This window comes from Cnephaeus nilssonii (genome assembly GCF_951640355.1).
Source record: "Cnephaeus nilssonii genome assembly, chromosome: 4".
NCBI classification, from domain to species: domain Eukaryota; kingdom Metazoa; phylum Chordata; class Mammalia; order Chiroptera; family Vespertilionidae; genus Cnephaeus; species Cnephaeus nilssonii.
Window position 1 is genome coordinate 34,420,653 of NC_137075.1, and position 16,320 is coordinate 34,436,972.

At 49.6% G+C, this 16,320-nt stretch overlaps 1 protein-coding gene across 1 annotated transcript; it reads left to right on the forward strand.

Annotated features, from left to right (window-relative positions):
- The first annotated feature begins 10,313 nt into the window (after nt 1-10,313).
- SALL2 (spalt like transcription factor 2) lies at nt 10,314-15,629 on the forward strand. Its single transcript, XM_079769284.1, is given in 5 exon segments — nt 10,314-10,586; nt 10,982-13,800; nt 14,272-14,442; nt 14,445-14,488; nt 14,490-15,629. Coding segments are annotated over 5 exon segments (3,288 nt in total). The 5' UTR covers nt 10,314-10,519; the 3' UTR covers nt 14,677-15,629.
- The last annotated feature ends 691 nt before the right edge of the window (nt 15,630-16,320 follow it).

Sequence of the window (16,320 nt, forward strand, 5' to 3'; positions counted from 1 at the left end):
GCACCCAACACCGTGAGTGAGCTTTGCTGTGCTTTTCTCTGAAGATGTAGCCATCAGAGATTTACATCATTAAACTTCAAAGAGAAAAGTAATTCCCACTTTGCTAACTGATGGTGTTTCAGATGCTCCTCCTCTCAGCCAGAAGAGCAAGGGGTAAATAAGGTCAAAAGAAAAAGACCTAGACATTGTAGGTAGAACATAGGGCATATCAGGATATTCTATGCCCAGTAGCACAGTATCACTCAAATTCAGGTAGGAATAGCATGGCCACACACAAAAAAAAAAAATGAATCACCTTTAAGTGTACCAGCTGGGCAGAAGAGACCTGGTTGGTGACCAAGTGATGTATTTTAGAGATGGAGGATATTCTTAAAGGTCAAACTTCATATCCAAAAGGCCATTCTTCCCACAGAATCCTTGACAATTGTTTTCAGCCTCTGTGAGAACTTTTTTTTTTTTAATATGGAACACTTCACGAATTTGTGTGTCTACCTCCCTCCCCTCCTTCTCTGTATCCTTGCGCAGGGGCCATGCTAATCTTCTCTGTATCGTTCCAATTTTAGCGTTATGTGCTGCCGAAGTGAGCACTGTGAGAACTTAATACAGAGAGCTCACAAATTCACTGGGGAATCCATGACACTGTTAGAAAGTTCCTTTTCTATTGAGCTCAAAGTACCTCCTCGTTGCTTCCACCCACCTACATCATCTCAAAAAGAGCCTCCCTTCAACCCTAGAAGCTGGACAGGAACGACAGAGACAGAAAAGCCATTGACCCTGGTTGTTATTTTAAATGAGATTCCTTAAAAATCAATCACTTTTTTAAAAAATATATTCTATTGATTTTTTTAGAGAGAGTGGAAGGGAGAGGGATAGAGAGTTAGAAACATCCATGATGAGAGAGGAACATCATCAATCAGCTGCCGAACCCAGGCATGTGCCCTGACCGGGAATCGAACCAGTGGCCTCTTGGTTCCTGGCTCGATGCTCAACTGCTGAACTACGAGGGCGGGGCATCAAACACTTTTGTTTTTTCATGCCAAGAGTCTGTTGGCATAGCGTACCTTTAACAATATTGAGGGGTGGGGTTGGGGTTGGGGTTGGGGGTGGGGGGTGGTGAATGCTAGACTGTCAGGTGCACCTGGCTTCCAAGCCCATCTCTGCTACATCATAGCTGTGCAATCTTGGATAGGTTACTTAACCTCACTGGGCCTTTTGGTTCATCTATAAATAGGATCATCTATAAATGGGAGTGGTAAAACATGCCATGCTAATGTCTGAGTTGTAATTTTAAAAAATGGCATGTACATGAGAATATTCTATAAATTATAAAGAGCTCTACATGCATAAAGTTTTTATACCAACTGTTCATCTTTACTCTCTCTTTTTTTTTTTTTTTTGCCAAGTTTTTATACACTCATTTTCAACTAGAGGTAGCTGACTTCTTGGCCTCATTATAAGGATATACCAGAAAGTTCTTATTTCAAACTATAGCCCAGAAGCAGTCGCATCATCAAACAAGGTGGTATAGAATCAGGGAAGGATCAAAAGCACCGTGAATGTCTTAGAAGAAGAGTTAGAAAAACAAGTGGTGGTTATTTTAAGAACAGACAGCAAGGGGAGAGGCCCAGGGCCCGGCAGGGAGGAGAGGGTTAAATCCTTTCCTCTGCAGTACAAAAGAAAAGAGTGTGCGGAAAGATTAGGATTTTTGCTTTTACAATGGGAGCTGCAGAAGCGCAGGGAAGAAGCTGAAGGGGAAAAAAAGGGGGCGTCTCCCCTTTAAAGACTTGCAGAGATTGAGAGAGAAAGAGAGAGAGAGTCAGGGACAGAGAATCAGAGAGAGAAAGAGAGAGAGTCAGGGACAGTGAATCAGAGAGAGAGAGAGAGAGAGTTTGCCTATCTCTGGGAAGAGAGAACATCTCTGCTTCACAGTGATTTGCCCGAGGGAGAGGCATCAGTTGGCTTCAGACCCAAGGGAGAGACCAGACCAGGTCACCCTGGTTAAGACTAAGTGAGCGTCACCCCTCCCTCTCCCACCACTCTACCCGGGAATGTCTAGGCGAAAGCAGCGGAAACCCCAACAGTTAATCTCGGACTGCGAAGGTCCCAGCGCGTCTGACAACGGTGGGTGCCTGGGGAGGGAGGAGGGGGGAGCTCTGAGTGCAAGCCTGTGTGGGTCAGGCCAGGGCAAGGGGAGGGCCCCCGGGCCAGGGGCAAAACCAGGGGGAGGACATAGTCACAGAGGGAGAGGGCTGGAGGGAGGTGGGGGGGCTGAAGGAGTTGAGGTACAGGGACTAAGGAGATGACCTGTGGCGGGGCGAAGCCCCACTTGGCTTTTCTCAGGAATGATTCTGTTTGTGTTTTCCTTGTTGTTTTTCTCTGGATGAAATGGAGTTTTCAAACTGGCTCTGTCTCCCCACCCAAGAGTTTTCTCCCCAGGTCCCCCTTTGCTCACTGGTCTTTGTGCGGTTGCTAAGTAACATCCTCAGACCTGAAGACTGTCTCTTAGGGGTGGGATTTTCCCCCCCTTTCCTTTCTGGAGAGTTGGGTTGCAAGAGAATGAATTGGATAAATGCGGAGATTCCCCTGAGGGAGAAGAGAAAAAAGTTTCTCATTGTTGGGCTGAGCAGAGAGCGGATCAGAGCTCCCAGAGGGAGATAGCTAATGTCGGTCAGATGAAGCCTGGTTTGGGATGTGTATCCGTGTCACCTGGGATAGAGGCTGGAGGGGAGGTCTGGATGAGGTGCTTAGGTTTGGGCTTCAAGATAGGCCAAGCTAAGAAAAAAAGTATGAGTTAATATACCTGTTAATACATGCATATCATTTTGTAAGGATATTATCACCTGTTTTTTAAGTAATAGCGTTTCTTTATGGGGGTTGGGGTAGATTTCATATATCCTTATGGCATTCCAGGAAAAGGCAGACAATAGAGCAATAGGGTACTGAGAAGCGATATTGTCCAAAGTCTCAGAAACAGAGGCATAGTCAGGATGAAAACCCAGGTTTCCTGAGGCTCAGGGCTGGTGGTGCTCACTCCACTAAATCGGGGTTTCCAAACTTGCTTGATGGGTAGATCTAGGCCAGAGTCCGGGAATCCATATCTTCGCAAATGTCCAGGTAATTCTTAGGATCAAGCAAGTGTTGGACACACTGGTCAGTGGTATGGCCATATGTGTTCTCACTGTGACAGTCTGGAAGTCATGACTCAGGGATAAACTATTTGTTTAACAAATAGTTAATTCACCCAACAATGTAGTGTAGGATTAGGCACAAGGGTTCTGAAGCCAGGCTTTTAGGATTCAAATCCTGGCTCCACTACTTGGTTAGCTGAGCAGTCTTAGTTGTTTACTTTACCTCCCTATGCCTCAGTTTCCTCATCAGTAAAATAGGGATGAATACACTAGCTACCTCGTTAGGTTATTGGGAGAATCGAAATGAGTTAATATACGTATGTACAGCACTTGGAAAAATTACTAGCATAAATAAGTACTTAATGAGTGTGAGTGTTGTTATTATCATTATATGTTAGGACAGTGGCAATTCCCAAAGTGCTGAAATATGACCCAAACTCAGGAATCTCTTGGCAAATTTCAACACTTCTTTATGAGAGATGTGCCATGAAAAGCTCTAGGAGAATGTATTTGAAGTGACCAAAACTAACCCATGGATTTGGTTTTCCACCTGTTGTAAAAACATGACTGGAGGTCAGTCACATCAGTGCTCCATGTGCTATGGATCAACCTTAACAGACATACTGTGTTTCGGGTAGAACACCTCCTCCTCAGAGTCACTGCTTTGCTGGGATCCCACTGTGCCCATATTTAGAGGCTCACGGTGGTGGCATCTGTTCCCTCCTGGGACACATTAGCCCTTCTTAATGCCTCTGCAGGCCGGATGTTTCCTCCTCCTGCTCTACAGGAAACTTCCCTCAGACCCTCAGAATTGCCTCACAGTCCCGCTCCCCTGCTGGCTTGATTTTGGAACAGTGCTTAATCTCCCCCAGCCCAGGAGGCATCCTTTCTCTTTTCCCAAGTCTGCTCACCCATTCTCATTCCACAGCTGAGCAAAAATCTGTGAGGGACCCAAAGGAATCTTCAGCAACTGCCCTGAGTGGCTTCTCAAGCTCCTTGAGCTGTAGCTCCCACTTGGGGCTGTGAATCCTTGGGGGCATAAAGATGCTGCTCCAAAGCCGTCCTTCTGGAAACTGTGTAGGCTTGCACCCAATGTCAGCATCAAATTTCAGTTGAAATACTGCCTTGAGCCATGAAAATGAGAAACATAAATGTAAAGAGCAACAAAGTAGTAGTAACCGTAGTTACCTCCTAAGATCTGCCTTAAGAAAGCGTAAGGGTTATCTGATCAGCATTCTCCTGAAAGTGAAAGATCCTGTGTTACTTACAGGACCTGGAGGGCTACTGGGTCTCATCTGTGAAGATGTGGGAGCTATGTTGGATGAAATCTAAAATTCCTTCCTTTTCTTATGAGATATGTAGGTTTCTCATTTCCTCCTTTTCCACAGATAGGGTTTCTGTTTGCTTATGTGATCTTCGAGCACCTGACTTTTTCTTCTACCTTTGAGACATTTTCTTGTTCTGGTAGGGAAGTTTCTTTTTCTTTCTTTCTTTCTTTTTTTTTTTTTTCCTTTTTAAATATATTTTTATTGATTTCAGAGAGGAAGGTAAACGGGAGAGAGATGGAAACGTCAATGGTAAGAGAGAATCATTGATTGGCTGCCTCCTCTACGCCCCCTACTGGGGATCAAGCCCACAACCTGGGCATGTGTCCTGGACCGACCGGAATCGAACTTGGAACCCTTCAGTCCGCATGCCAACGCTCTATCCACTGAGCCAAACCGGCTAGGGCAGGTAGGGAAGTTTCTTATTTGGGGGCTCTTCTGTGTGTCCCTTGCTGTACCTGTGAAACTGTGGTCATTATCACGAGCATCAGCAGACATTTATTTAGTAGGCTAGGGTGCCACTGAGGTTTTCTGGAGTCTTTGCCTTCTTTTAAGCAATATTCACTCTATGTGACAAGCAAATGCTTAGCCTTTGTTGCACATTTTAAAAGCCTCATCTCCGCAGTGACCTAAGACGTCACCAAGAAACAGTCTGTAAAACCTGTTATCCAGCCATGTTTTTGTTCAGCTTCTTTGACCAGAACACCAAAACCTAACAGAATAGTTATTGCACATAAGTGATGAGAAGGAAATAGTCTATTTACTTTAAAACTCTGGAGAGAGAAAAAAAATCTCTCCCCTACAGAGTCTAGAAGTCTGGATGAGAGAACATAAGGGACGTGAATAGGGAAAATGTAAACTAGTACATCTGGGAAATAAAGGAAACAACCAGAAACCCAGATATTTAGTGAGAAGGAGAAACCAGGACAACAGCCAAACAGATCTAGAGGGAGAAATGGAAGCTGGCTGACATCAAGAGCAGCAAACGGGGGAGAAAGCAAAATTAGAGTTTTAAGGGCTCTGTTCTCTTTATATCTGGAAGCAGAAAGCATCGTCTCTCAGGCTAAGCCCTAAGCCTTTCAGCCCTAGGTACCCCTGGGTCAAAAAGAGAGCATTTCTGCGTGGATAGAAGTAGCTCAGGCATGATGTGGCAGAGAATGGAGAAGGAAGCCGAAAGCCTGGTTTTCAGTCCAGCCTGGACTTTGAAGCTATGTGACCTGGGGCAAGTCCCTTCTTCTCCCAGGCTTCACCTTTTGGCCTGTAATTAATGACACTCATCAATAATATTTGTGGAACATTTACTATTTGTCAGGCACTATGCTAAATCCTGAATGTATTTCTTGTTTATTCCTCCCAACTACACTATTATTACCTCCATTAAAAAAATTTTGAGTGTGTGGTAAAATACTATGCTCATTAAACACTAACTCCCCCTTTCCTTCTCTCCCCCTCCCCTGTCCCTGGCAACCACCATTCTCTATGAATTTACCAATTCCAGGTACCTCATATAATGGAAGCATATAATATTTGTCCTTTTATGTCTGGTCTAATTCATTTAACATGTTTTCAAGGCTCAACCATTTTGTAGCATGTGTCAGAATTTCATTCCTTTTTATGGCTGTACCTCCATTTTAAAGAAGAGAATCCCAAGCCTGAGATAGATTAAGAACATTTCCCAAGGTCACAGACATTACAAAGTGCTGGAACTGAGCCTTTAACTCAGCTCTGTTAGATTCTGAGCTGGCACTCTCAATGACTGAGCTCAAAGAAGGGGCCAGATCTCTCAAGTCCCTTTCAGCTCCAAAGTGCTATGAATTCTGAGTCTTTTGATGTCAGAAAAATACTTTTTTTATGTTTGACCTAAGATATTCCTATTCTGAAAACAAATATATTTTTCTCACTTCACACCGGATATACAAAGCATTGTGCCTGCATAATTATCCACTGTGTTGCACAGGCCCTGGGTGCATTAGTAGGTGTGGGTGGCAAAGGAGTATCTGTGTGTATTTAGGAGAGAAGAGTGAGGAAGAGAAGATGGGACATTATGCCTTAGAAATAGTCCATAGCAGGAGTTACAGAATCACTTCATAATTATGGACACTGCCAATTAGTGTTGGTTCAATGTTTATAGTAAGTAGGCAGGTGTTTTGTTTCTTTGATGGCTGGAAAATTCTCAAACTCTTTGTAGAACAAAGCCTTTCATCTTACAATTAGAAATGTGGTTCAAGAAGCACATTGGGAAAGGCAATACAGTGGCTAAATTCAGTCAGGTTTAAATCATCAAGTTTTCTTCACAGGAAGTAGAATACATGAGCACTAATGTCTGCCTGTGGGCAAAATAGAGAGTGCCTGTCAGGAAGATGTAGCAGTGAGCAGCTCATTTTGCCCATGTCCTCATTTTGGCCAGATTGGGCACAGATAAGATTTGTGAGGAGTAGAGTAGAAGGGCTGATGGGAAGGGCAGTACGCTGATAGGTACTGTGGTTCTCATCCTTGTCTGGACAGTAAAATCACCTGAGGAACTTTGCAAACATACTGATGCCTGGATTCCACCCTCAAGGATTCTGAATTACTTGGTCTGAGGTGTGGCCTGACCATCAGGATTTTTAAGAGCTCTCCCAGTAATTCTAATGGGCAGCAAAGTTTGAGAACCACTGTTCCACTGGACCACCTTGCTGCGCACTACCCACCTGTTTTTCTCTTTGTTCTCCCCAGGCCTTCTCTCCCTAGCCTAAAGCAGCAGTTTGATGGCCCGCCTGGTTTAGAGAGCCACCTGGTTTTCCCTTTTCCTCATCATTTAAGCTCTTTATAAATTTAAACAACCATGTCCAGGTCTTAGGCCTTCATCCATCCCAGATTTTGCATGTGACCCAGAATAGCTTACCTCACCTTATCTGCTATCTACTACACCATTACCAGCTTAGTTTATTCCAGCCAGTGTTTATGACTTCATTTGTGTCTGCCTAAAAATCATGCCCCCCTTTTAAGACAGGCAGTGAGTGCAAAGTGCTGAGAAGTAGAGGGTTCCTCTTACAGGTGGCTGTTGATCTGTCACCTTTCACCAGGGACTAAATTTACTTTAAAGAAGAGTGCAGATCAAATTACGCATCAGAAAGCAAGTTTCATTAAATAGCAAGAAAGGGGACAGTGTTTCCCAGGAGAAGATGAAAAGAAAAGGATTTCTTTTCTTGTAGGAAGACTTGACAAAACAGCAACTTGATATCAAATGTTCACTGCTAATTAACAAATGCTCAGTAGAAAGCTTCCATCTGATTCCCTGCCCTTACTGAGGCTGGAGAGCAAATGGCAGGTAGATGCCACACAGGGCCCTTTCTTTAGCATTAGGGAAGCCACACAATGTTGGTGTGCTTCAGAAAGCACTGGACAGGAGTCAAAATTCTGAATGCTTCCTTCACTGATTTACTGTGTGGACTTGGAAAAGTCACTTAATCCCTCCAACCTTAAATTTCCGTATGTGTAAAAATAACATTGCACTAACCTGTGACTTGCCAAATTGCAACAGACCCTCCCATTTCCTCATTGTAAGGGTCAGCCCTGGAAGCACTTAGCTCATCTGTTACAGAGCCATCATTTACAGTGTTATGATTCTTACGGTAATCTGAAGTTTCAAGACATAACTCAGTAAAATGTTTTCAGTGAAAAAAAGATAGCAAAATTTCACCCGGTCAGGGTGGCTCAGTGGTTGATTGTCTACCGATGAACCAGGAGGTCATGGTTTCATTCCCTGTAAGGGCACATGCCCAGGTTGTGGACTCAATCCCCAGTGGGGGGAGTGCAGGAGGCAGCCAATAAATGATGCTCTCATCATTGATGTTTCTATCTTTCTCTCCCTCTCCTCTCTGAAGTCAATAAAAATATATCTATACTAATAAAAGGGTAACATGCTAATTAGAACGGGAGACCTTCCGGACAAAGCCATGGTGGCGGGGCTGAGGCAGAGGTTAGGGGTGATCAGGCCAGGAGGGGAGGGCAGTTGGGGGTGATCAGGCTGGTGGGGAGGGGCAGCTGGGGGCGAGCAGGCTGGCAGGGGGGGCAGTTGGGGGCGAGCAGGCCAGTAGGCAGAGTGGTAAGAGGTGATCAGGCAGGCAGGCAATTGAGCTGTTAGGAGCCAGCGATTCCGGATTGCAAGAGGGATGTCCGACATCCCCCGAGGAGTCCCAGATGGGAAAGGGTGCAGGCCGGGCTGAGGGACACTCCCTCCCCTGTGCATGAATTTCGTGCATCGGGCCACTAGTTAAAAAATAAAAGATAGCAAAATTTCTGTTCAAAGGTTAAATGATGTTACTACTATTAGGTTGTTTCAGCTCCTTCCAAAAAAGATTCCCTACCCTTGACATATGCCAATGATATTAGCCAACATCTTATTTCAGAAATTAGTAAGATTAATAAGAAAAATGACAAATGCTAGTATATGTGTATTTCAGTTTATTTTGTTTTGCCACTGACAATGTAAATTCTCTAATCCATAATATTTGGCACTCCCCCCAAAATTTAAAGTTCCATAGGTACATACTAAGAGTTTCTCGAGTTTTTGTTCCCACAATACTTCTCTGAGGAAGATAGCACAGCTGCAATATTACCACTTTACAAAAAAGCGCAATAGTGGCATAGTGTGGTACCACTGACCACCCTGCCTCAACTTACCCGTCAGGCAAGAACAGAACTGGGATGAGAACAACATGGGTTTACTGTTGCTCGGGCAAACCACAAAACCAAGAACTTGTGGTCGCCTGCTGTTAGTGAGACAAATTCTTTTAGGAAGTGGGAAATCCATTAGGATTCCTTTCAAGGTAGAAAGGGAAACCCCATCTGGGAGGCATCTTATCCCTACAAACCTCTCTCAGAATAGGAGGCTAGGAGGCCTGCTGCCCCAAGCAAGTGTCAAGTAATTTCTAGGCATTCAAACCAGGTTGACGCTGAAAGGGGCTTTAGACCCAGAGGCTGCCAGGCAGCCCCTGCTGCATTTTTCCCATTGTTTCGGGAAGAGCTCCCCTCCCCCAAAGTTAGAGCTAGGTGGGCCAGCATCTCCCCAAGCCCTACTGTCCTTAAATAGTGACAGTACGTTGCCAGAGGAGAACAATGAAGGGAGAGTAGAGAGGGTGGCTCATGTAAGAGATGGCTCCTTAAGTAAGCATGAACTTTGTAATTTGCGTGTGGAGCCGCTGATCTGTGGAGTCACTTGCATTCATTTATTCCGGAGGAGGCGGGGCAGGGTGGAAAGGGTCTTAGCGTTGGAAAAGAGGGGTCCTGAAATGCCTTTCTTGGAATTTCTACCTTGCAGCCTCCCACCCTGAGAAACTTCTTTTGTGGGGGGAGGTGAGGGGAGGGTGGTAACTGAGGTGAGGAAGACAGGATCCACCTTGGGGTGTTTGGGGGGGGGGGGGGGATGTTGATGGATGAATGTTTTGGGTTCCCCCTGCGCCCTGGCTTCTGGGGCTCCTCTGAGGAGATCAGACCACCTCTCTGGAGTCTACGATTTCCAGGCTCAGCGGATCTTTTATGCAAAGAAAAGCAGGAGAAGCCTGTCGCTTTGCTCTGGTGAACAGGGTTGTGTTTCCCACTGTGCCCCCTTGAGCTTGCTGGGGGGAGGGGGCGGGCCCGGGCAAAGGCATCTGGAGATGGGGTGAGCTGGCAGCGGGCGAGGAAAGGTGAACCCCCACCGTGACCCACAGCACCTGTCACTGAGCCTCCGGAAACGCTCCTGAGCTCCAGGTCCCCGCCCCCGCACACCCACCTCCGCCCCAGCCCGCTCCTCTCCCAGCTCCCGCCTCCCTCCCCAGCAGTTCCCCCTCACCAACTCTCCCCTCCAGCGGCCCCACCCCCATCTCCCCTCTCCCAGCTTTCTGGCTTCTGCTCCTCCCACCTCCGCGCCGCCCCGCTCCCCTCCCCCTCCTCCCTGCCCCCGCCGCCGCCTCCGATCTCCATCTCTGCAGTCTGGGCCGCTGGGTGCAGAGGCTGCCGCAGCCCCGGCGGCCACCGCCACCTCCCCCCATCCCCGTCCCCATTGTCTCCCACTCCACCCAGCCCTCCACCTCCCCCACTACCATGGCGCACGAAGCCGGGAGAAGCTCCCTTCTCAGGGGGCCCTGCGGGGAGCCGGCGGAGCTCGGAGGTGCGGTAGGGTCCGGGCTGGGCACGGGTGGGGGCGGAAGGGACACGCGGGGGGGAGGGGAGGACTTGCGGTGGACGGGATCAAATGCACGTTTATCTGCACAGACCCTCGTCCGTGCCCCGCGCCTATCCCACGGGCCCGCTGGTGGCCCGGGGTCGGTGGTGGAGGCGGCGGGGGACGACCCGCGAGGGCACTAGCTCGCGTGTTCCCCCACCCCACCCTCATGCTGGGGTTCTCGCGTCCGGGAGGGTCAGGACGGAGCTCTAGCCTCCTGCCTGGCCTGCTGGCGAGCTCCTCTCCCCTCCCCCAACCAGCAGTGACGGGGCTCCCAGTTAATTAGAGCCTCCGTGTAGCCGCTCCGACCGCGCCACCCACGCTTTCTCCTCTTCTTCCAGGTGATGCTAGCGAGGAGGAGCACCCCCAGGTCTGTGCCAAGTGCTGCGCGCAGTTCACTAACCCGACTGAATTCCTCGCTCACCAGAATGCATGCTCCACTGAGCCCCCTGTAATGGTGATCATCGGAGGCCAGGAGAACCCCAACAGCTCTTCCGAACCCCGGCCTGAGGGCCGCAATAGTCCCCAGGTCATGGAGGTGGAGCACAGCAACCCCCCGGATTCTGGGTCCTCCGTGCCCACAGATCCCTCCTGGGGGGCAGAGCGCAGAGGAGAGGAGTCTGCAGGGCATTTCCTAGTCGCTGGCACAGGTACAGCAGCTGGGGGAGGAGGAGGAGGAGGCCTGATCTTGGCCAGTCCCAAGCTGGGAGCAACCCCGTTACCTCCCGAGTCCACCCCTGCGCCACCTCCTCCGCCTCCACCGCCCCCACCGCAGCCCCCAGGGGTGGGCAGTGGCCACTTGAACATCCCTCTGATCCTGGAGGAGCTGCGAGTGCTGCAGCAGCGCCAGATCCACCAGATGCAGATGACCGAGCAGATCTGCCGGCAGGTCCTCCTGCTCGGCTCCCTAGGCCAGACGGTGGGCGCCGCTGGCAGTGCCTCAGAGTTACCTGGGACAGGCACTGCCGCGGCCACCAAGCCCCTGCTGCCACTCTTCAGCCCCATCAAGCCTGTCCAAACCAGCAAGACCCTGGCATCTTCCTCCTCCACCGCCTCCTCCGCAGGGGCAGAAACGCCCAAACAGGCTTTCTTCCACCTTTACCATCCGCTGGGGTCACAGCACCCTTTCTCTGCGGGAGGGGTTGGGCGAAGCCACAAGCCCCCGCCCGCCCCCTCCCCAGCCCTGCCAGGCAGCACAGATCAGCTGGTGGCCTCGCCTCATCTGGCATTCCCAGGCGCCACGGGACTCCTGGCGGCACAGTGCCTTGGGGCAGCCCGGGGCCTGGAGGCCACCGCCTCCCCGGGGCTCCTGAAGCCAAAGAACGGAAGTGGCGAGCTGGGCTATGGGGAAGGGATGGGTCCCCTGGAGAAGCCTGGCGGCCGGCACAAATGCCGCTTTTGTGCCAAAGTATTTGGCAGTGACAGTGCCCTGCAGATCCACCTGCGCTCGCACACAGGTGAGAGGCCCTATAAGTGTAATGTCTGTGGCAACCGCTTTACCACCCGGGGCAACCTCAAAGTGCATTTCCACCGGCATCGGGAGAAGTACCCGCACGTGCAGATGAACCCCCACCCGGTGCCAGAGCACCTAGACTACGTCATCACCAGCAGCGGCCTGCCCTATGGCATGTCTGTGCCGCCGGAGAAGGCTGAGGAGGAGGCAGCCGTGCCCGGTGGGGGTGTGGAACGCAAGCCTCTGGTGGCCTCCACCACAGCACTCAGTGCCACCGAGAGCCTGACGCTGCTCTCCACCGGAGCCGGCACAGCTGCCGCTCCCGCGCTCCCCGCTTTCAATAAGTTTGTGCTCATGAAAGCGGTAGAGCCGAAGAGCAAAGCTGATGAGAACACTCCTCCGGGGACTGAGGCCTCCGCCATCGCAGGGGGGACAGAAAGCGGCACAGCCACGCGCATGCAGCTAAGTAAGTTGGTGACCTCACTTCCCAGCTGGGCTCTGCTTACCAACCACTTCAAGTCCACGGGGAGCTTCCCCTTCCCCTATGTGCTAGAGCCCTTGGGGGCCTCGCCCTCTGAGACATCGAAGCTGCAGCAACTGGTAGAAAAGATCGACCGGCAGGGAGCCGGAGCCGTGGCCTCGACCGCCTCGGGAGCCGCCACGACCTCTGCCCCTGCGGCTTCAGCTTCAGCTTCCTCGGGACCTAACCAGTGCGTCATCTGCCTCCGGGTGCTGAGCTGTCCTCGAGCCCTGCGCCTGCATTACGGTCAACATGGAGGTGAGCGGCCCTTCAAATGCAAAGTGTGTGGCAGGGCTTTTTCCACCCGGGGCAATCTGCGTGCACATTTCGTGGGCCACAAGGCCAGTCCGGCTGCTCGGGCCCAGAATTCCTGCCCCATCTGCCAGAAGAAGTTCACCAATGCAGTTTCTCTGCAGCAGCATGTTCGGATGCACCTGGGGGGCCAAATCCCCAATGGGAGTAACCCGCTCCCTGAAGGTGGGGGAGCTGCCCAAGAGAATGGCTCTGAGCAATCTACAGTCTCTGGGGCAGGGGGCTTCCCCCAGCAACCATCTCAGCAGCCATCCCCAGAAGAGGAGTTGTCCGAAGAGGAGGAAGAGGAAGAGGAGGAAGAGGAAGACGTGACTGATGAAGATTCTCTGGCAGGAAGAGGCTCAGAGAGTGGAGGTGAGAAAGCAATATCAGTGCGAGGTGATTCTGAAGAGGCATCTGGAGCAGAGGAGGAAGTGGGGATGGTGGTGGCAGCAGCCACAGCTGGGAAGGAGATGGACAGTAATGAGAAAGCAATTCAACCTCCTTCGCTGCCACCGCCGCCACCATCAGACAGCCTGGATCAAACGCAGCCAAGGGAGCAGGGAGGCAGTGATGTTGCAGAAGTCACAGAAGAGGGGGGCAAACCAGAGAGGAGCTCAAGCCCCAAGGCAGCCCTCGCCCTGGAAGGGGAAGGCAGTGGCACCACCTTGGTGGAGGAGCTGAGCATGCAGGAAGTGATGAGAAAGGAGCCAGGAGAGAGCAGTAGCAGAAAGGCCTGTGAGGTGTGTGGCCAGACCTTTCCCACCCAGGCAGCTCTGGAGGAGCATCAGAAGACCCACCCCAAGGAGGGGCCACTCCTCACTTGTATTTTCTGCAGGCAGGGCTTTCTCGAGCGGGCTACCCTCAAGAAGCATATGCTGCTGGCTCACCACCAGGTACAGCCCTTTGCCCCTCATGGCCCTCAGAATATTGCTGCTCTTTCCTTGGTCCCGGGCTGTTCTCCCTCCATCACTTCCCCAGGGCTCTCCCCCTTTCCCAGAAAAGATGACCCTACAATCCCATGAGCCTGTTTTTTTTTTTTTTTTTTTTTGTTCCTGCTACCCTTTGACCTAGTTTGCAGAACCTGAGAGCTCTGTAGAAGGACCTCTAAGATTTAAGAGGCTTTGTTTGCCTTTTTCTCTTCATTTCTTACATAGTATGTCCCAAGTGGTTTTTCTCTAGTCCCTGAGCTTGGAAATCATGCTCACAGGAGGATGACCCCCCTGAGGGATTTTTCTTCTCCATTCATTGTACCCGAGGGAAATAGATTCTCTAAAGCTTTCACATTCCCAAGGGAAACCCACCCCAGCTTCCCTTCGGTGACCCTTCTCCCCTCCCCTCTCTCCCGCTCCCTTTCCCTTTGGCAGGTGCACCTGAGCACCCACATTTGGAATTGCAGCCCAGCCCAAAGGGACCAGCCGCTGTCCCTGGAGGGCTCAGTGCCTCTCCTCTCTGGTGACCAGGTCAACCTGCAGGGCTTCTTCTCCCAAGACATTCCTGCCCAGCTGGTGAGGGGGGGCCTCCTGTCTTTCTGGAACTAGAACATGGCTTTTTCCTGTCCAGTCACCTGCCCACCCAAGCCTGGGAGTTCCAAATCCACTTCCACCACCACTTCAGCACCACCAGTGCTATTTGGTCCGAGAGCTGTGGCTGGGGACATGCCTCCAGCAACAGGATTCAGAGAGGCTAAGGAGAAAAGAGCCCTCCTCTTCTTATTTCAGCCTCCTGCATCCGAGGCAGTGCCTGAACAGCTTATTGTAGAAGAGAAGTAGCAACCTGTGCATTCCTTCCCCCTGCTTCCCCCAAAAGGTGCTAGCAATGAAGGTGCAGCAATGTCTGTATCTGTGGCTCAGCCCTAGAGGGTAGGGAGAAATAAAGGGTCTACTCTTGCCAGTAAGCTTGATAATCACATTAAGGCAAAGGTCGATATGCCAAGACATCTCCAGCTTCTCATATTCCTTCATCATTGCCTCTCCAAGTTAGGAAACAAGTGGATTTCTTGCCAAGATGTCTCCCCTGGAATATTTTGGGAAATGTGAAGTTAGTTCCTATCTTTAATAAGCACTGTTGGTGAGGACAGTTGAAGAAGTAATGATGGAGAGTTGAGGAGTATTGCTGACCTATAGGGCTTGATAGTGGGAACCTGTGTGATTAAGAAAGGGACGTGATATAAGGGAGTGGACCTCGGATTCTTGATTGGATGGATCCCATGAATGTTCTTTTGGACTAATGGTGACTTAGTGTGCAGCAGCGCACCACGGATCATGGGAGAGTTCCTAGCACTAGTGTGCTTCTAGTTTTAGATTTCTCCCTCCTTTGTTCCCTGGCCCCTTGTATTTTCATCATCTTTCTCTGATCTCAAAGCCCATTTCCTCCCCGTTTTGCCTGTCCATGGTCTGGGGCTTATGTCTTTGCTACTATCTGGTTCTTAGAGTCCCAGACTTTGGGAGATGAGCTCCAGATGGTGTCCTCCCTGCCTCTCCGTCTTATAATGAGATGTAGTGTTTACTCTTAACATAGGATCATTTGGAACAGTTCTGAGGAGGAGAAAGTGTTGGTTCTGCTAGTGACTGACTTGAATGATGGCTTCTCCTCTGAAGATGTAGGCTCCAGAGCTTCTAACATAGAAAAATGTGAAGAGCAGACAAGGGAGATGTTAGTGTCTCTCCCTTTTCATTAAAGGTGTTTTAACCAAATATTTGTGTGTTTCTCCTTATTTCATGACTAAATAGCCAGCTGGGGTGTGATATGGCATTTCCTAAACATTGAGATTCCCTTCCCACTTACATGTCCTGCCAAAAGCTGAGCATATGGTGTTAAAATATTTAATTTATTCAGCCTTGTCTTAAAACAATCTCCAGTGAATGTCATTTCCCTGTAGAAATGAAGTTTGTGTTCTCAGAAGGTTCTGCAGGGAAGTTGCCCACTGTGTGCAATCACTGTCTAGATTTTCTCTTTGCCTAGAACCTTCTACCACCAGGCTTTTATGTCTTATTTTGTGGAGGTGTTTGTTTCCTTTAAAGGTTGGAAGCTGTTTATCAGTCTTTTCTAAACTCCAGGCCAGCCTGGCTGATATCAATTAATTTGCAGAACTAAGATGAATTAATCGTTATGATCCTTGAGGTCAGATATTATAAACAGAAAGAAAAAATAATTCAACCCTAATAATTTCTACCAACAAGATAAAGGAGGATTTTTAAAAAATATTTTTATTGATTTCAGAAAGGAAGGGAGAGGGAGAGAGAATAGAAATATCAATGATGAGGGAGAATCATCCACTGCCTTCTGCACACTCCACACTGGAATCACATGCCCCACACTGGAGATGGAGCCGACAACCCAGGCATGTGCCCTGACCAGGAATGGAACTGTGACCTGGTTCATAGGTCGATGCTCAACCACTGAGCCATGCCGGC